This window comes from Sceloporus undulatus, chromosome 8 (genome assembly GCF_019175285.1).
Source record: "Sceloporus undulatus isolate JIND9_A2432 ecotype Alabama chromosome 8, SceUnd_v1.1, whole genome shotgun sequence".
Taxonomy (NCBI): domain Eukaryota; kingdom Metazoa; phylum Chordata; class Lepidosauria; order Squamata; family Phrynosomatidae; genus Sceloporus; species Sceloporus undulatus.
In genome coordinates this window covers 28,038,634-28,059,980 of record NC_056529.1, presented here as the reverse complement: position 1 = coordinate 28,059,980, position 21,347 = coordinate 28,038,634, and the positions used below count along the sequence as shown (strand labels likewise).

The 21,347-nt window shown below is 43.7% G+C and overlaps 2 protein-coding genes across 3 annotated transcripts in view; one reads left to right on the top strand and one right to left on the bottom strand.

The window, feature by feature from the left end:
• The window catches only part of RNF216 (ring finger protein 216), a 74,257-nt gene extending 62,773 nt beyond the window's left edge, over positions 1-11,484 (top strand). The window contains 2 exon segments of the mRNA XM_042437715.1: positions 4,900-4,969; positions 5,554-11,484. Of these exon segments, the coding sequence (XP_042293649.1) occupies positions 4,900-4,969; positions 5,554-5,873 (390 nt within the window). The 3' untranslated portion in view covers positions 5,874-11,484.
• A 3,938-nt stretch (positions 11,485-15,422) lies between these two features.
• The window catches only part of FSCN1 (fascin actin-bundling protein 1), a 28,426-nt gene continuing 22,501 nt past the window's right edge, over positions 15,423-21,347 (bottom strand). Inside the window, exons 4-6 of one of the 2 annotated variants that reach the window (XM_042438154.1) lie at positions 20,255-20,379; positions 19,245-19,412; positions 15,423-18,583 (exon numbers count right to left, since the gene is read on the bottom strand). In XM_042438154.1, coding sequence (XP_042294088.1) covers positions 18,381-18,583; positions 19,245-19,412; positions 20,255-20,379 — 496 coding nt within the window. In that variant the 3' untranslated portion in view covers positions 15,423-18,380. The remainder of the gene's footprint in view (positions 18,584-19,244; positions 19,413-20,254; positions 20,380-21,347) is intronic. The other variant, XM_042438155.1, reaches the window with a different exon arrangement.

Here is a 21,347-nt window from a genome sequence, read left to right as displayed (position 1 = left end):
CTAAATAAGTTTCCTTTTGCTTTGGAGCAGAGCTTTGGTGCCATATACAATGCTCTGCTGTATCTACAACTAGTAATATCAGAGCAATTTATGCCAAATATTTATTTTTTTTAAAAAACAGTATTATACACATTGAGCAAAAGCATGCAAGTCTATGCATCGGTCTTCACTGTAGCTGCAAGATCGTGACAACTAGATATTTGCGTGTGTAATTGTTTTTAAAGTTGATTGATTAATCTTAATTAATTAAAAACTGTCTGTAGCCTTCAGTACTTAGTAACCAAGTAGTAGGCATCCCTAACCTTCCTGAGAGAGAAAACTGGTGGCAGACTGCGGACGTTTTTCTACAGGGACTGGCAGATGAATTTTCTGTTCCCTTTTATGAAAATGGGAAAGTGCTCCTCCTTGTTGAAAGAGTGGAGTAAGCAGAGGAAAGGGCTGAATGAGCAAATGAAGGAGTGCTGCTGCGGAAGGAAAATAAATAGAGAGAAAGACTGAACAGTAACTGGGATGGATGGATAAAGAGTAAGATGAATGAGAAATCAGAAGTGAAGTTTAGAAGAGAAGAGAGAGGGAGCATTTGGAAAAGAGAACTGGTGCAGTGCAGGGACTAAGGGTTTTCTCAGCCAAGTGAAGTCAAGGATGTCTGCTAAGTTACATGGTACATGTCTTCTGCAAGCATCAGATTTATCTTTGGTGTGGAGTTTTAACCATTTAACCGAACGTTGTGTGCATGTGTGTGATCCTAATTATGTTTACCCATATCCATATGAATGCTTGTTCAAGAAGGGACTTCTTACACAGGAGGAGAACATTGCTTCGTGTGAACCAGCCTAGAGTCATGTTAGTGGCGGTTTCTGGTCTGGAAGAAGAAAGCTTCAGTAATATGATATTGTTGAGTAACCGTTTATGTACATCCTTGACAAGCGGAAACATTGGTGTTTAACTTTGCCCGGCATACATGACATGAATTAATATTGCCATATGTGCATTTGCTTCACATTCTTGTCTCTTGGACATCCCAGAGGAGTTCCAGTTCTTCTTTAAATTATGCAAATCCGCATTATGCATTAATCGCGTGCCAAAATGTTAATCTCAAGCTAGTGGTTTGCTGAGTGGGAAAGTATGCATTGAAAACTGACACGTTGTTAGCAGCAGTCGAAGCTATCTGGCCTCGGTCCGAAAACATCTGGTGGGAAGCTGAGCCACTTCCAGAATGAATCACTTTAAAAGGACTAGCTGGAATTTGAGTGTGTGCATGTATGTTGAGATGGGTGTTGCATTGATCCTAGTAGTGACAATAATTAATACTGAATCTAATCACTTAGTCTCTTTTCCAACTTGAAGCAATTGCTAGGGAAGATGCTGCTGGATCACATTGCATGTTAAACATTTGCACTGTTGGTGGGACGACCTACCAGCAAAAAGATGCGTCTTCCAAAACCACAGGCTTCAGGGGGGAGGAAAAGCATGCGCAACAGCTGGAACTGGAGAGTCTCCCAAGTGTAGCTTTCATGTTAAATTAGCAGAGGGGCCTCTACTTACTCTCCATATGCACCTGGCTCCCAGCCCAACCTGCCGAGTCCCAAGTGGTTTCTGGTGCTCTGAATTCATGATAAGAGCTCAGAGACATCTCCCTTTTTGGACCAAAGGTCTCAAGATTCCACAGACAACACAGCTGTAGTCCAAAATAGGAACTTTTCCTAAGCTCTAGACTCCATGGGTCGTCTTCTGTCTGCTGCTACTTAGTCTGGTCAGATGTTTAGACTACTCCAAAGAGCTGCTTGTCTCATATATGATGGGCTCTTTTCCCAAAGTGTTTTGAGACTGGCAGGAAAGTTACACATTTTTGCTGCAGTTCCAAGATGTAGGCTTAAAATGCTGGACTAAGATGGGCTAGTAAGATGTTCCAGTGGGGCTGCTCCTGAGGTTCTTATCCCAACCTCATCTGAAGGAGAAAGGAGCTCTGATCCTCCCTCCTCTGTCGTGTGGTGGTTGGTGGCATGGAGACAAGTGACCCGTCTCCTTTGCTATTTGCCAATGCTGGAACTGAATTTCATTGCTGACTCAGAAAAGAAATGGGATTGAGGGCACCAGCCAAGCCACACTGAATCTCCAAACTTTCTCCCACCCTCCATCCTTCCCAGCAAGCTCCTAAGTCATTCTCTAAAGGAAAAAAGCACAGGAAGGTTTGGCAGAGAGTCTAGATCTGCTGGGCTTTACCAGCTCCAAACCGGGAAGCTGGCAGGCTTTTCACATCCGTATGTGTGCTTACTGCAAAGACAGCATATTTCATAGGAGTGTCCCAGAGCGTTCTCCAAATCCAGACCATTTTCCACTTTGGAGAGGGAGTGGGGGGAAAGCTACAGGAAGATGTTAAAAGGGGGCAAATGAAAACAAGATGTTCTAAGCCACCTCATGCCTTCCCTGCTCTGGATACTTTTCTCCTAGCTCTGCAGCTTACATTAGTCTCTTCTCCTGCCTGCCTCCTTCCATATACTGTATGTGGTTGGCCCTGCATTCAGAATAAATTAATGAGAATATATAACTTTGTACATATCCCATATCTCCAAGATGGAGGTTGTCAGAGTCCTATGAAAGGGGGAATGTGGAAGAATGCAAGAAAGAAAATAGAAGGGAAGCAGAACCAGGTTTGTTGGGATCTGTAGTGTAGGCAGGTAAACAGAAGTAGGCACAGCATGACACAAACTGTGGCCTTGCCCAGTTCTGTGTTGCACACAAACATTACCTGTGTATATACACAACCTTTCTTTCAGCATCATATCTGACCTGTGGTTTCTGGGTCTGAAGTACAGGTTGAGTCTTCTTTATCAAAAATGTTTGCATCCGGAGGTGTTTCGGATTTTGGAATTTTTCAGATTTTAGAATATTTGCGTATACACAATGAGATATCTTGGAGATGGAACCCAAGTCTGAAGATGAAATTCATTTATGTTTAATACACCCCTTATACACATAGCCTGAAGGTAATTTTATACACAATATCTTAATAGTTTTGTGCATGGATAAAATTTGTATACACTGAACCACCGGAAAGTAAAGGTGTCACTATTCCAGCCACCCATGTGGAGAAGTTTGGAATATTTGGGAATTCTTGATAAGGGAGACTCAACCTGTGTTCCAAACATTGTCCTTCATCCATGAGGTCTATAGATATCTTCTAATTATAGCACACCAATACATAAGACACACCAATTTGTATGCCAAAGATTTATTTTGTTTGGAAGAGAGGTGTTCTCATGTGCTACTTGGATAAATTACCATTCTGGGGAAAAGGTAGCTATATATATGGCTGGCATCATGTTGTTTGGCCCCCAGTAGAGTAGAACCATACAATCAGCAGTGGAATGGTAAGTCAATACATAAGTAAATCCCAGTAGAAGGTTATTTATATATATATATATAACCTCTATCTATCTATCTATCTATCTATCTATCTATCTAGTGTGTGTGTGTGTGTGTGTGTGTGTGTGTGTGTGTGTGTGTATATAAAACCTTCTACTGGGATTTACTTATGTATTGACTTACCATTCCACTGCTGATTGTATGGTTCTACTCTACTGGGGGCCAAACAACATGATGCCAGCCATTATGTGTGTATACCATGCTCTAATCATACGATGCACACTGCTGTCGCTGCGTGCCAGCATCTATCTGTGAGTTAATGGCACCAAGATGTTGGAGGATAGAGGTATATGGCTTTTTGTAGGCCTAAGCTAGTCTCCTGTTGTCCATGGTGCGAATAACAAGAGTGCAGAGAAGTCAAATGGCAGACATTACTGCTGTATATGATTTTCATTCTCCATGTGATTGACACACTGCCACTTTCCTCCCGCATCGGTTTTCTCAATCTTAGCATGAGCAGACTTTTTTAACCCCTCTCCTTCTAGGAATCCATCCTTCTGCTGAAGTTTTTATTTGAATTCATCTTTTCCCCCCGTCGAACATGCATCCTTTTCTGTTTTCTAATAAATGACCTCATTCTTTGGAGCCGACGTCTTTCATTTTACGCCCTGCCTGGTTGTTGGGCCTAGCATTCAGAAGCTGAAGCTTTAATCTAAATATTTAATGGTCGAATGCCATTTAAAAGATTAACTGTGCTCCAGCTGCCTCTTGGAAAGGCTGTCTGGGGGGGACATGAGTATTTTTGGGGGGTGGGGGGAGAGTTGCTTGCTGCCATCTGCTTTGTCAGGCCAGCAAGCATGCGGTAGGATCAGTGTTCTGTCTGTAAGCGGCTTAGTCACGCTCTGTAGTGTGGGTGAGGAGTCCATACAAGAACACAGCAAGTTGTCAGCAGCATGACAGTGCACCTGCTGTTTTGCCCCCCTTTTCCCTCCCCACACTGTCCAGGTTTATGCCCAAAATGCTCACCCTCACAACCAGCCAGCTGCACCCAAATCACAGAAACCTTGTGCATCTGAATCTCTTTCTCCCTCTCCTCCCTACAGTAATTAGCTGCATGTAATGCTGTATTTCCAGAGGAAGTAGCATGGATCGCTTACCAAATACAGATTCCTGAGAACTTTAGCTTTCTCCCTTCTTCTTCTTCTCCTCCTCTTTATTTTAAAGATAAGTTCCTAATCCTCCTATTGGCAAAGATGTATTTCAGAGAGTGAAATCTCAGAAACCAGAGGGGATTGCCATGTAAGATTTTAAATGCTCCGGAGGATTAATAAAGGACTGAATAGTGCAGAATACATTTAGGCAAAGCGGGTGAGGTTGCATAAATTTCCATATTTCCATAGAGCTTGCAGAACTGGGACTTTGCAGAACTTCCAAGTATGTTCGCAAAGAATTTGATTTATTAAGATCTCCCTATTCTGAGCATTAGTGATTCATGGCCCTGCTGATGCTTTTGTTTGCTTCTGCCATTTATAGGAGGATGATGAGAAGATAATCCAGGAAATTCAGAAGGAAGCTGAAGAGGAACAAAAAAGGAAAAATGGAGGTTAGTTGTGTGATCCTTCTTCACGCACAAAGCATACCGACTGTGTTGGAACTGTGATCAGGAATCCCTGAACAACAGAGCAGTCCCCAGTACCACAGAAATTCTTTCTCTGACATGTTAACTCTCTCTGCCTTCCATACCTTCATCCAAAGTCCTCATTTATATACAGTCAGCCCTCTGTATCCACAAATTCTGCATCCAGAGATCCCACCACCATCCACAGCTTAATTTTTTTTAATCCCGAAAGGAAACCTTGATTTTGCCATTTTATGTAAGGGACACCATTTTACTACACCATTGCATATAATGGGACTTTGGTATCCACAGAGGGTCCTGGAACCAAACTGCAGCAGATACTGAGAGCTGACTCTATCTTCCTTATATTCCCCACACAAGACACTCAGTCTGCTCCATAAGATCTGGATTGCCCTGTGGCTGACAAAATATTTGCACATTTTGAGTCAATGCAAAGGATTTAATAGCTTTGGCTTAATAGCCAGTTACTAGAGTCGAACTAGGAACCCAGCCTGTTCTCCTGTGTTTTGTTTTCCTGCACAAATGCTATTTTTCTTTTCTTTTTGCAGAGAACAGTTTCAAGCGGATTGGGCCCCCAGCAGAAAAGCCTGCAGAGAAAATCCCACGGAATGAAGCCATCCCCAGGCCGGTTCCACAGAACCTTCACCACCAAATGCCCCCTTACCCATTTGTGCCCCCTCCCTTCCCTTTGCCCCCCGTCCGTCCACTGTACAACAACATTGGTCACATTAACCTGGGCCCGATCCCTGCCCCTTATGTGCCCCCACTGCCTAACATGCGGGTGAACTATGACTTCCCACAGATGAACCTGCAGCTGGAGCACAATCTTCCTATGCACTTTGGTCCACAGCCTCGGCGTCGGTTCTGATCATGTTCAGAGAGGCATCAGTACTTTTGGGAAGTCACTGCAGGGAAAGTCCACACACTGGCAGACACTGTCCTTCCTTCCCTTCACCTCCCTGACCCTCCTCTCCCAGTAAACTGTAATAAAGAACATACATTTTCATCCTCCCTCCAGTCCTTTCACCACCTATCATGGAACCAGCCTTCATCATTTTGTGCATTCTCTGCCCTATGCAGACATTCATCATTTGGGCGCTGGCTGTGAGCGAGGGTCGAATGGGGCGACGCTGGTTTTGTGCATACTGTACTTAGAGAGGGAGGTTCAGAGCAAGAAAGAAGGACAAGAATGGCACTGTTTGACGAGGGAAAGCAGCACATTTAAATCCTTGTGCCAAAACTGTGATTTGCCTATCTGCCAAAATGTCACTGAGAGTGGGAGGGTGTTGAAGGGTTAGTTCCAATTGACTAGATCCTGAACTGGAAACTGTTTGTTTGGCTGATGTCATATCCTGTTTCACAGATGAAACCACCAATGCCTTGAGAGCGAAGCAGAAGTTGGCAAATGTCAAAACCCCTTTCAAAATGTTTGAAACCCCAAGATAGCCAGATGACCAAGAGCATACTCTGAACAAGACTCCCTTAGAGAACCAGTAGCCTTTCCACCATAGTGACCCTTTTGTGCCGTGAGTGAAGGTGATAAATGGCCTTTCTGGGCTAATTCAGCTGTGAAGTAGGATTTTCTAAAGAAATTTTATCTATCTCTTGTTCTTCTTAGAAGCCAAACTTGTGGGTTTGCTCACCTTTCTATATCAAAAGAGGTGTCTGTGAATGTTTTGTCCTGAATGACTGGGTCTGGGCAGGACCTCTGGCTTGTTAACATCATGTCTTCCTCTTGTGTGGTATGTGGCCCTATGGCCATTTGTTGCTGGGCTTCATTGCCTATGGAAGCATTAGGGTTATGGCACGGATTTGGAGGGCTTTGTGTTGGAGAGCAGTGTCAACAAACAGACGGAAGTCCTGGAATCCTTGGACAGGGCCTGTGCTGATCGGTTGGCTTCACCTTCACAGGTGGCTTTCTCTGGTGCTGAGATGTCCGCTTGTCATTACCTGGCTTGCCATTCAGGGTGTGCAACAAGTTTGTAGCTCTTGCTCAGTGACTTGTGTGGCTGTGAGCCAAAGCTCTCTTGGGCGCTCTGTAAATGGAGGTTCCCTTGCTTCCTTTGTTTACTGGTCAGGGAATTTCCCCTGGCAGATGATCAGCTCCTAGATGAGAATGGGCATGCAGCAAAATCTTCATACATATCCATGCTCCTGTGAACCATGGGGACCCGTGATGCAGCAGACTCACCTGTACTCTGGCTTCACAGAAGCTTATTTGAGGCACTCCATATATATATATGTATGTATGTATGTATGTATGTATGACTGAGTTCACTTTACACATTTGTGGAGCCCACCGGTCCCTAGCTTCTTGGCTGAACTATTTGCAGGCTGGTTTTACATCAGTACCACCAGTTAACACTTGTGGACTGCCCTCCGAAAGCTCCCATTAACCTGTAAATTGTAAGGTAACTTTATATCTCTGCCGTCATGCCCCGTTTCAGAAGTTACCTCTAGATCCAGACCACTTGTCATTTGTACAACCATCACGTATCAAGCTTCCCCGTTAAATCCATTGGGGTTTAATCCCAACTTCCCTTTTGCTAATAATACAGAAAATATTCTGGCCTTTTGACATACTGAGTTTGGTTTCTTTTTAGAATCCATCATATTGGTTTTTTTAAAAGCTGTTTTGAATTTAGATTGATTCGGAGCTGCACTTTTCACTCTTTGCCCCAAACAAATCTTTTCCTTTTGACCTCTAATGATATGGTGCATCACAGAAAAAGAAAAGTGCAGAGATTTGCTTTCCTCTTTTGCCTATCTGCAAATAAATGTTTCTATTTTGTTTTGGCTTTGACTCCTGGGGCGGCCAGTTTGACTCTAGAGTAGCCAAATCTTTTCTCTTTGGAAGGCCTCTTTGGAAAAGAGGGGGGAAATCCAAGAGGAGGAAATTTTCCAGTAACCATTATGATGATCGGATGATTGCATTCCCCCTCACTCTTCCTTTTGCTGCTTTGCTTTCTCAAAATCAAATAACTTGAATCTTTTTTCTGTCCCGCACCTTTGAATTCAGTAATAAAGCAAATTGAACCTCAATACTTTTATGACTAGGTTGCCCTAAAACACCTGGTTTTGTTTTGTTTTCAGACTGGCTCTCTAGTGCCATGAGCTGTAAGTGTCATTTGAACCAGTGCAGGGCAGACTATTCCCTGTACTCTTTGCTCTGGGAATATGATGCACCTGGATGTGGAACATTTGGGTGTCTATGGAATGGGAACAGATCAGTGTAGCAGTAGTTGTATTTTCCAAGTTGGCTTGATCTAACTTGAAGTTTTATGTTGACTTAAAAATTCCTGTTGCATCAACGGTTTTGGTTTTATTATCCATGCTTTATCAAGGGCAGAGATGGGAAAAGTTCAGCACTCCGGTTGTCAAGCTGAAACTCACAGCATTTCTTACTATTGGCTATGCTAGCCAGGAATGATGGGCGTTCCAGCAGCATCTGGGCACTTTGCTCGATCGTCTACAGTTAAGAATTGTACTGTTGGCTATTTGTTAACAGTGGTGTTGGTCAGGTGTTTTTTTTTAGGAAGGAAAGCGAAGCTGACCAGTTGCAATTTAGTTGGTGCTTAAACCTTGACATATAAGTTTCCTTCGAGCAGCAATTGCAGGCCATGCTGTCAGTACTGTGCTGTCAAACAACAGTTTAGTGTTGTGTTGCTTTCACACACACACACACACATACCACAAAGGATGTGATGTCTGTTGACAAAATGGTTGGTTGCTGTCATAATCCAAGATAATTTGCCATATTTATTTTTATTTGGCGTAGCAACCAACCAACCATAATAATGTAGCAACCCCCGTCTGCATCACTGTTGTTGCCATAAGAGTGACTTTGCGGGGGAGGCAGTCATATTGTTTAGTTCATACATTAGAGAAGCTGTCCCTGAAGAGTTTCGAGTTGTGTATATGCCCCACTCCCTCTCTACTTGGTTTGGCCATTTTCCTGATTTTTCAGAAAGCTGCTTTCAATGTGGATGAGGCTCCAAGGTATATTTAGCTGCAAAGGAAGTCCAACTGCATTGTGACCCCTTTCCGGAATCCAGTCTCCGAAGGCACTTTATCTATTCTTCTCACTTTTGCTGGGATTAAAATAGCATGGCCTTCCGAGATCTTCTGAGGAAGCACCTCACACTGTGCAGTAGACATTTCTACTGTGACTTCAGTAGTATTTCCCATGGTGCAAAGTGTACATGCATAATCGCATGCCCCAGTGATTCCTGCAAAGGTGATGGCTCAAGTCAAATAGTGCAGATGGCTAAAACTTTTCAAGACACACACAGATACCAGGCCTCTTGTCTCCTGCTAGACTTTCCTGAAAGCAACTCAGCAACCATTTCCCATCCAAGCTCTTGGGGAGTCCATTCCAACCTTCTTCCATCATTAGGCTTTCTGTGTTCAGGGTGGATAAAAGTACTTCCCATTTGCCATAGCAAGATTCAGCCTGGTATAAAGGACATTAGCAGTTGAGTTTCCATAAGCTGGAATGGAGGGAGGGACAAAGATACCTGCCTTCTGCCACTCGATTGTGCCTATTTCATGGGCCTTCTTTGTGGAAGTCTTCCAGGGAAACACACAGTCGAATATCAAGCATTCACAAGCTAGGAGGCCTTGGTGTCTAAAAGGCTGGCCAAACATCCCTCATCTGAGCAGTTCTTTAATTAGGAATAACCCATATGTTTTCAAAACCTGACTCTTTAATTGCATTATCTTTCCCTGTTGCAAAGGCGGAATTATTTCCACATTTAACCAACTTTTTTATTTTTCTTATTTGTGACTTGCCTGTTTTTGGTGTATATGGCTTAAATAGTTGCATCCCAGCCCCATGTCTTTTGCTTGCTTTGCTTGGATATACATTGACCGTCTGGTGAGATCTGCTTTTGAGAGCCATTGGAGATCATGATCTGTTTGTGCATCCCAGGCATCTTCTGATTTTGCTGAGAAAGAAAGTGATTGTCTCTATAAACCTGTGAGCCTCGCTTGCGCCTGAAAGGGGGAATATGAGCTCCCTGCTGGAATGTGACATGGGGGCTTGTTCTTACTGAATCATGGTAGTCTTGTGTCTGGGCTGCATTACTTTAGACTGCAGCTGTGGGGGTCATACAGACAAATATTTCGCCATACAAAAGAATTTGCTTGCATATGCATCTCATGGGCTCCGGGTCTGTTCTGGCTTCTTTTCCCTGCCACAAAAATTTCTCTGCATGCCAGAATTCCTTGTGTTGCAGTTTGAGAAAGATGTGCCTCAGAAACAGTTGTCTTGGTAGGAGCTAGACTGTGGGAACATGGGATAACTTTGGGATATCAAGAGCCTAGGTCACTTTGAGAGAGAGCGACAACTCTGAAACAATTGTCTTAGTAAGAGCTAGACTGTGGGGACTAAGAGCTAGATTGTGGGAACATGGGATAACTTTGGGATATCAAGAGCCTAGGCCACTTTGAGAGAGACACAGCTCAGAAACGGTTGTATTGGTAAGAGCTAGACTGTGGGTTTGGGATATCAAAGGCCACTTTGAGAGAGACACAGTTGCCTTGTTAAGAGTTAGACCATGGGGACCTGGGACAACCTTGGAATATCAAGAGAGCCTAGGCCACTGATAGTCAATACGGGAGTTTGGGAAAGTTACATTTCTACCAGACGACTAACTCCAGGATTCCCCAGCCAACATAGCCAGTGAAAGTTTCCAAAAAAAATTAACATTTGCAAGCTCTAGTCAGTCCTCCTACATTAAACTCGCTCCTTCCCTCTCCATCGGTGCCAACGCAATATGGCAGACTAACCTGCAAGAAAAGGGGCTGAAAGGGGAGCCCACCCACCGCCTTCTCAACTCGGTCCTTGTAAAGCCATGTTTTGTCTCTCTCTGGCATTGGCCAGTTTGCTTTTTCTTCTTCCCTTTAGTCAACATGTGGCTCCATACTTTAAAGAAACGTGTATTTGGTTTTCTTTTTCGTTCTTCTGAACCTCTTTGTGTTTTCTCTGTAATCTCCTTTACTGTTATAATAATTATTATTATTTGCAAGTCCATCTCTCTTTACGGGTAGACAAGGGGAGGTGTCTTTTTTGTACACCCCGAGCTTGGCATTTTAACAGGTACTTTCTTATTATAAAATTTGCAGTGTCTCATTTAACTTGCCTTAAAGGTGGAGAGAGAAATCTAGCATTTGCACTTAGCAAAAGAAGAAGAGAAAAAGAGAGGAAAAAAGGAGAAAAAGAGGGGGAAAGAGATGGATTAAAAGAAAAAGAAAACCCTGTCCAGGGGAGGTGTGCATGTCCTGAAACTTTGTATTGAAATAGCTGAAAATGAATACAGTACATGGTTTATTAAAAAAGAGAGAGAGAGAACAGGAAAAAAAGGAATATTTTTTCTTTACCGTCTGGTAGGAAATTGTTCTAATATTCTCTGTGTAAAAAGTCTCTGTATTATATTGTAATTTGAATTTTTTGTAATTAAAAAAAAACATTGTGCACAGTGGGTTTTTTTGCATCTTGTTTCCGACGGAGGATATGTATCTTTTATTTTGGTTGTTGGTATTTGTAAGCTGCAGCAGGCAAGCGATGACCGGAGTTGTCTGCAAATGTTCAGATTGCAGCAGCTCAAAACAGTCCATGTTTCTAGGCGAAATGGTTGAAGCCAGCCACAAAGGCTTAATTTGTTCCAAATGCAGGAAGGCATAAAAAATCCCAAACAAAACAGGAAAATATCCAAACGGAGAGAGAGATTGAGATCCCAACGATAGCTTCATATTTCAGTGCGAACCTCAACCAAGGCCTTAACCGATTGCTCTCTGAGATGAGAACGCCCTTCATCTTGCCTCAACGTTGGATATCTCTGTGGGTCTGAATGGTAGCGGCTCCTTCACACTTGACAGATTTCCTCTACCAAAGTAAGTACTCTACTAACACTTGTTTATTTTTATTTGTGTATTTATGGGATTCTGGGTGGCTTTTAGGAATTTAGGATTTCTGCATTTAGGATTTGTGTCTTTATGTAGCCTCTGAAGATGGCAGCCACAGATGCTGGCGAAACGTCAGGAATAAACTCTTCTAGAACATGGCCACATAAGACCGAAAAACCCACAAAAAACTAAAGAGTCAGGTATTCTACGGTGGTGATTTGATTTGTTCATTTGTTTAAGGCAGGAGTCCCAATCTGTGCTCTGAGGAGCCCTTAGGGTTTTGCATGCGCTTCCCAGGTGCTCCGTGGATGCTCCAGGAAAATGAGAGAAATAAAAATTGGATGAAATTAAAGAATAAGAATATATTCTTATATGTACTCCTAAACACCATTACCTTGCAAGACATAGGGTAGGTCTCTTAGGAGCTCTGCCATAGAAATAAGGCCTCCGCGAGTCCGAAAGGTTGGGAACCCCTGGTTTAAGGGATTTCTAGCCCGCCTTTCTCCCAAAATGGGATTCAAACATTGATGACATTTTCTCTGCTTTCCACAAGGAAACCAATCTCCCCATTAAATGAATGTGCAGCTGTGTGTGTGTGGATAAGTGACAGGCACATCCAGCCAGATTAGCGCAGCATTTCAGATGCCGAGTGTGTTCAGTATTCATCCCTGGCCCCACTTTCCCTGCCCCCCACATCCAGCCCTGCGCTGGCGTCAACTCATGGGAGCCTGACAGGCGCATCCTCTGCATAATATTACTGGAGAGAGAGAGAGAGAGAGCTCCTTCCTCCTGCTTCCCTTCATTTCTCTCTTGCTGTCAGACTCATTCTGATTCATTCTCTCTGCTGTGTCTTTCCCTATTTTGATCCAACTGCCTTGGCAAAAATGTGTCCCTCTGAAATCATGCTATGGCAGATTCACAACCTGAAGCTGGACCGCTTTTCAAAACTCAACCTGATGATGGTAGGCTTTTCGAATGGTAACCTGAGTGAGAGCAGGCTGGAGTTTAAATGTTTTTACATTCCCTACCCAGAGAGCATTGGACTATGATTCTAGACACCAAGGTTTGAATCCTCGCTCAGTCATGGAAACACACTGGGCAACCTTGAGCAAGTCATGGCCATGGCAAACCTCCTCTGAAGAAACTTGACAAGATAACCCAATGTTAGGGTCACCATAAATCAGAAACAACTTGAAGGCACACACCAATGAAAAACCCAGTTCTGGCCAGAGAGAGGAAATGCACAGAAGCTAGCCATCACCGCCTCCTTTCATGGCAGAGGTGGCCCTCCAGAGACTTTGGCCTCTCTTTCTCCTCTTTTCCTTTTGCTCTGCAATCTGCCGCCCTTCACTCCCTGGGTGCCTCCAACCCTTTCCTTTCTTTCCCTCTGCCCCTCTCTTGTTGCTTTAATGAGACCGGGGAGAATTGGAAGGGTCAAATGGCAGCAGCTGGGCTGGGGTTCAAAAGCCTTCTGAAAACTGATGGGGCTGATAATTGCTATTTAAGAAGGAAGCAAAGGCAATTGCCTAGAGAGGCATGGGGTGAGTGCTGTTGTTTCTCTATGGGTGCCAAGTGCATGCATGTCATGATTAGCACTTTAAAAAAATAATAATCTCACAAACATTATAATGCACCCAGCCAGAGTTACCCCAAGATCAAATGGCTGAACTGGTAAATAAGTATAGCACCTTCCCTACTAACCAATCTGCACTAATAGGCAAAATTTTAGGAGAGATGAGGTTTTATGTCCCATCTGCCATCCTTTTGATTACATCTGAAATGCACCCTTTTTACCAGCCCACCAGCGTAAGACCATTTGCATGACTCAAGAAGGTGTCCCAAAATACAAACTGACCACGTTTCCCTCACTGGTCATGACCCAATACCTTTAACAATAGCCATGATATGCTTGAACTTTTAAATAACGGGAACTAACTGTTCTCCAAATGTTGTTGACTGCAACTCCCAGCAGCCTTAGCCAATGTAGCCAACAATGAGGGGTGGTGGGAGTTGCATTCCAGCATCAGATGGAAGATAACAGAGTCCCTAGCGCTCATCTGATCTCATGTGTAATTCCTCACTCTTTATCGTCAATTGTTCAATTCTAGAGTGTTCAAAAAGCTTCACCGTTTGGGAACATCTTAGTCCTAATGTTATTTCCCAGCTCAGCCGTGAAACTCACTGCGTGATCTTTGGCAAGTCACACTCTCTCAGCCTCAGGGGAAGGCAATGGCCAACCTGCTCTGAACAAATCTTGAACATGGGTTCAAGAAAACCCCATGTTAGGTTACCTTTTAGGGTCACCTTAAGTCAGAAATGACTTGAAGGGACACAACTGCAAAATGTTATTTCTCTGCCTCTGAATTTTGAATTCTTGTTTTGTCCTCGCAATGAATCAGGCCAAGTACCTCCTCCCATGTTGCAAAATGTGAAAATTGTGATTTTTAGGTTATATTCTATATTTGAAGATCAAAAGGGATAAAAAGGGGACACTCAACCAGCTGCTCTCTCTGTTTGTTGGAAGCTCAGGTTACCAAGGGTTGGTTTTGGAGAAATATTTCGGGAGGGGAAAGGGCCTGAACAGAAGATGAATTTGTCCTCCAAAGAGCAAGTGAAGTAGGGAACTGGAGGCAGGGAGCCTTCCCACTCCTACCCTGTCCATAAAAAGCTTGGAGAGTGGGAGGAAATGGAGGACTTCAAAAAAGAGATCCTGCTATTCAGAAGAGGAGCATTCAGCAAATGCACTCTCCTCCTTCCTTCCCCGTGATCAAAGCATCGCATGGCCCTTCAATGCCTACTGGCGGCTTGCATTTACTACTGAGGATCAGGGACCTTTTCCCCTCTTCACCCCAGAGAAAAGAACTGTGACAGGGATCAGCCTGGCTGCTTTTGAAGGGAAGGGGGAGATCCCAGAAGCAGAGGAGGTGAAAAGGGCAGGACGAGGGGCTCCTCTCCCAATTCTCTTTCCAGACACAAGTGAAAATGAAGTAATTTTTTAGTCTCAAGACTCTTTGATTGCCTACAAAATGTTTTGCGGTTTTATAAGGCATCCGAGTACTTAGTTAAAAGGCAAACGTGATGGGTATATGCCTTCAGGTTGCCTATTGACTTATGGATGACTAACCCATGAACTTAATAAGGTTTTCTTAGGCAAGAAATACTCAGAGGTGGTTTACCCCTTCCTTCAACTGAAATATAGTCTACAGCACCAGGTATTCAGGGGTAGATCCCCATCTTGGAAGCTGATCTTGCTCAGCTTCCAAGATCAGATAGCATCTGGTGCCGTTAGGATATTTAAGACTTATCATGGTAAATCACCAACAAGTTGCTAGCCTCCATTTCCATAGTTGTACAGAAAGCAAGGCAGACATCTGAAACTTTGGAGAAGAGCTGATCTGTGAAACCATCTTAAATCCACGGTGTGTGTGTGTCTGATACAAGAACAACAACAAACCAGAGCTCAGTTATTTGAAGGGTGAGGAAGAACAGACAGACTAATTTTTTATCTGAATGCAGGTTTATTTTTTTATTTTGTCACTTTCTCTTCTCCATTTGAAGCTTGTTACAAATGGCACTTACAAAAAGTGTTTTTAAAAAGGAAAAAAAAATCTTAACAAAAGATACCAAAATGTGAGATGCTTTTCAGAGCCACAATAGCCAAGGAAGAAGGCAAGGAGAATTCTTGACTTAGAATCATTACACAGGAGAGAAGGCAGAGGGGTTACATCAGGATTCAAATGATTAGCTGGGAAAGACTTCAGCGGAGGGATACAGTATGCAACGTGAAGGCCAGCAAGTGTTGAGGGATTGGGACCAGTCTCTTGTCCCTTTGGTCAAGTCATCTCTGTTGCCAAATTTGTCGTTTTGTTCCTTCAGTCTCAGTGCTCCAGAAATTTCACATTGTCCCAGACAACACACTTCTAGACCATATTCCAGATGAGATCGTCCTTACCTCTAAGGCAAGTAATTCCAGTTGTTTGAAAATCTAGCACCAAGCATCAATGGGAGAAGAACCCCTTCAGATGGCAAAGTGGTTTTTAAAAAAAGGCTCAAAACACTTTGCTCCTACTTCCCTCCTCTGCTACTAGCAAGTAAAGGGCTAGCCCCTTGACTTTTGGCAAGAAGAATAAGCCATGGGGTTCTTCTTAAGGTAGTGTGCTTAACAAGGCATGGGACAGATGACCCTCATGGGGTCATAGAGATGTAAGAGCACCTTTCATCTGAAGACCCTCAAAGTAGGAGGCCTTAACCAGGCTGGCTTAAGGGAACAGAGCTAACCCACCCCCAGAAGGCATCCAGTATGAAAAATGAGGTGTACATGTACACAAGACTTTTCCAAAACCATTGAGCAGTGTGTTACAAATGTTCACATGGATTATACAGTACTACAGACCTATCGGAGGGCATCTCTGTTGGAGAGCTTTTATAAATAGGGAGGGGAGGGCATACCATTTTGGTTATCTTTCCATATCCAAGATCTAGTCAAGTGGGATGTAGAACTGTGAAGTGGTCTGCAGAGTGAAAGGCGCCTTGGATAGGGACCCCCCTTGTAAAAAATGTCACTAGGAGATATGGACAGGGAGGACAGCTAGCAAGACACATATATAAGCCAGAAGCAGATGTCATAACATTTATCTTCAGAACAACAACTAGGGGAAGGAGGAAAGAAATTCCAGCATGGTTAAGTGACAAGAGATGCATTGAACACACACTGTGCAAAATGTTGCCCATTTTAAAAGCTTTCTATATTGTAAATTGAGATTAGCAACTCATTTTCCAGCCACTGCCTAGAAGTGACCAGAAGCAAAAAGACTGTCACCCTCACGAATGCACTCACACATGCAGCATGGCTTACCCACTCCTGTTTCATCGCCACCTTGTCTCTCTTCCCTCCAGAACATACCTTGGCTTCTGCACACGCACACAAAGCTACTGAGATATATGGCTGTCCTTGAATCACAATAACCCCTCAAGGAAAGCCAGAAAAAGGAGAGGTAACTTACTAAGCAATAAAACGGGGAACGCTGGGGAATCTTGAACCAGTCTGTGCAACTACTGGGGCTCTGTTCAACTGGGGAAAGGAATAGGAACACCTTCCCAGTTGAACTGGTTGAGGAAAGGGCTCTCTTGGGAGGCACACAGGATGGAAACCATGCACTGACTTGAGATTCCACCCTGGGAGGAAAAAAGAGAAGTTGTGCAGACAGAATGTGCAGCTTGGTGCCGATCAGATACAAATATCAACAGGCAAGGAACTGAACTTCTTATTAAGGGCTGCCAGACTGAAAACTGCAAAGGATTCCTGTACTTTTAATGGCTGTATAGAGGAGGGCAATTCAGAAGATGCACCTTGGCACACAACCAGGAAACAAGCAATGCCCATCCAGTGCCCAAAGGGACAGGAGCCATCTTCAGTTTTCAGTCTGATAACCTTACTTCTAACATCACTTTAAGATCCCAAGTGTTATATTTTTTAAAAAAGAAGTTCTATAAAGACTTGAACCTTGCAGGGGAGACATAGAGGGACCATAAGGCAGTGTCAACAACTTCCCAGTGCAGTTGTGAAGCCTTTTTGAAGAGAGGCTCTGAGATAGTCCTTGGGCACTTAGAAGCTCAAAGCTGGGGATGAGAGAAGAGACACTTAGAGCAGCAAAACATTTAACTATTTAGCAAGTTTGGTCTCCTGTGAGATGAATGCCTGGAGCTCCTGCAGTGCTCTTGTCCACCAAAAGCAACTATTTTTGTACATGCGCACAAGTCTCTAGTCCCCTTTGCTGCACTCATTTGCTGGCTCAAGTAAATTTGTGAACCGACCCTCTGATTTTTCTCACCACCCTTCCTAGGGTTGCAAGGTATTCTAGGCTACCTCTTCCTTACCTTAGTTAGGGAATTTTGCAACCACTAACTTACTGCGGAAGGCAAACTTGGCTTGTGAAATTGGAGGAACGATGGTTCCTTTTGCCTTTTGAACTGAGCCAAGTCAGTGGGCACTGTGGTGACTCAAAAGACAACTTAGCTCAATAGGCACTCTTGCTAAGAAGCTGCCAAAAGATCGCAAGCGCTGGTTCTAAGAGTGGGGTTGATTCCCTTTTTTCAATTCAGAGGATCAGCACAGAGATACGGTTTGTTCCCTAACTTCTACAAACCAACCTCCATCTCAAAAAAGTCTATGCAGGAGAGTGCACCTTTTTTTTCCTGCGGGTTAATTAACATTTTCCAGTTTTATTAATAATAATAATAAAAAAGAGACTCAAACAAAAGGAAGAAATCCACCTCCCCCCCCAAAAAAAAATATACGGCAGGATATAAGCAGCAGGCCAGTCTGAAAGATAACCCCTTTTCTTTAGGAAAAGACACACCAGAACATTAAAAAAATAACCCACAAACAAAAAAATATATATTGGCAACTGAAAGGAGAGGAGTGGGGAGGAAGAGCGCACAGAGCAGAGGGAAGGAAGCTAAAGTGCATTTAATACTCCCAGAGGGTGGAGGGTTCGATTGAGTCGGCCGCTGCTTTGAGGACACCGGCGTGGTCGCCCTTCAGGTATTTGCCGTTGACTCTGATGGCCACCTTGTTGTAGTCGCAGAACTCAAAGAAGAAGTCCACCGGCGTATCGCTGCTGCTGGTGACGGAAGACTCATTGCCCACCATCCAGTATTTCCCAGTGGAATCTGCAAGTAAGGAGGGAAATGGTCAGCGGCCCCATTGATGGCATCACAACAAAAGCCCTGGTTACCGAAAAGCTGCAAAGGGGCAGTGTAAAAATCAGTAGTTACAAAGAGAACACCAACCCAATTTCTCCAGTCTCACCCTCCTAGCCACAAGCTTGGCACTCCTATCCTCCCTCCCTCCCTCCCTCCCTCCCTCCCTCTTTTTCTTGACTGTCGGGGAGGAGGAAATTCTGCTCTGGGTCTCAAATATGCTAGTCATGTTAACAAAAATCAAGAACTTATTTCTGTGTAAAACTAACCTAAAACATTCTGCAGTGTAGTAACCCAAATTTCACTGCTTTTTGAAATGAAACTGCATTTACATCCATGTCAGTGATTTCTGCCATTGTCTCATTAGCATTTCCTCCGACTTATGTCAGGGTGAAGGTAGGCAGGAGGGCGAAGAGCAAAGATGCCTCATCTAGCACTGGCCAGAAGCTTGGAAAGCATTCTAGCAGCCATAAGAGCTAGACCCTTAGCTTTGAAAGGTGAAAGCAGATCTTGGGAGGCTTGTTCCTCCCTTCATGGGTGGTGCAGTAGGGATACACTAACGAAAATGCCAAGAAGCAGAACACAGCCAAGGTTACTGAAAGAGTACCTTGCAAGGGAAAAGAATGCATACCTTTGATATTGTAGGCTCCGTCGTTGAACTCCAGCTGAAAGACATCGTAAGAGGAGCGATTCGAATCCAGGGTGCCAGTCACCTTCCGGCAGCCAATGAAACCATGCTCTCCCCGAAGGACAATGATGGGCCGGTTAATCAGCTTCATGAGGAAGTGCTCTGTCTCACCTGTCCATCAGGGAAAGAAAGGAGGGAAAGGTGTGTTGGCTGAGCTTGCAGGGCACAAACACTGATGCATCTTACTTTTCATCACAAGAAACAACCACAACTTAGTCATGCCTAGAAGTCCTTTTTTCCTTCCAAATGCTGCAGTGGCTCAACAGTGAGCTTGGAGGTGGTTTGAAAGGAAAGATGCAGTATAGTTCCACCTGTAGAACTTTAATATGTGTATTTTATATAGTGATTGTGTTTTAACTAAGTTGTAATAAGATATAAAATTTATTATTATTATTATCGTCGTCATCATCATCATCTTGTTCCACTCTGCCATACATGATCTCAGCCACTGACTGGAAGGTCACAAAGGTACCAGTACAAATAGTAGACAGCACAAGACTGAAGCTGAAACCCTCACTCCCACAGCTGCTTTCCAAATGGCAATGGCTTTCTATGGTCTGGGGCAAGGATTAGGACACAAGTCCTGGATCAGGCCAAAAGCCTACTAGATCAGCAGTCTGTTCCCATTACAGCCAGTCAGATGGCACTTGGAAACCTATAAAAATACAACACAACCCTTCCAACTATTCCATTCCAACACAACCCATTCCACAGCACTACTGTCTCTGAGACTGGAGTTAATAGACAGCCACCATGACTGTATGCAGAGGGATCATGTAAAAGTCTCAAAGGTGCTACAAAAGATCCCTTTGCATATTGATATTTCAGAATAACATGGCTATGCAACAACAACAACAAACGGTCCTGAATTATGAAAATTTCTCATTGTGAGTGACAAAATTGAGAGGGAATTTTTACACCTTTAACACCCAAATGGGACAAAGCCTTCTTACCAGGGGTTTCCACAGTGGCTGCAAGCTGTCCGTTCTTCTTTGCCGTAACGTATTTGCCATTGGCTGCCTTCAGTGTGATGCGCCGGTCACACCACTCAATGTCAAAGTAACAGTTGGCATTCCTGCTGTGGCACAGAGAGAGAGAAAGAGAGAGAGATACCAAGCAGTTATGCCATGAAGATGGAAAGAGGACCTAGAAAAGCAGCATCCCCACAACCCTTTGCCAAGTAGCAGTGGAGAACTGGTTCATACGTTGCATAAAAGTTGAGTACAGAGCAGTAGAGCCCTTCAGATACAACTGGGTCTTGTGCATTGCATACAGCTTTCCACAACAGAGAGAAGAGGTGCCCAGATGTCAAAACCTCAAAGGAAGACAAAGTAGAACACTCAAGAAAAAATTAGGACATTACAAAATAAAAACTAAAAACACTAATATAAATGTACATTCTTTTCAAACAGCTTTGCAGCTATAGTGTAAATGCAATTTTTTTATCCCAACTTGAATAGACCAACTGATTCAATGGGAACTTGGGCAGTCAACACTTATGCAAGCTCAGTTTAATGGGTTGGAATGCTGTTAAAGATATCAGAATGGCCATGCAGAGGGGCTTTACACTAAGTTGTGGGGAGGTATATATGCTCTGCCTGCATGTGGATATTTATGCTACGTTGAGGTGGATGTAGGATTACAGCATAAGGCTGTTATGATCCATTTGCAGAAAGGGGTGCGATGCAGCTCTTGCTCTGCTTTTATGCAACAGGTGACTCTGCTCTCAGTTGTCCTGAGAACAGCAGCAGCCAGAAGTCACAATCTGATTAGCTCTACAGCCGACGTGATTCAGCTCCTGCAATGAAAAATTCCTTCCAACTTATCTTGATGGATAATTTGCTGGAAGAGACTAGTCTTAACTGCTATTTTAAGCTCAGACATCATCTCCGTAAATCGTTTCCAGCAGGCCTTCACAGTTGTGGGACCGCAACTGCAACATAGTTGTGGGACTGCAACTCCCATCAGTGCCAGTCAGTTTGCTCGCCAGTAAAGAGTCTTGGGAGTTATAGCCCCACAACCTCAAGTGGGTCATGCACTCTCCTT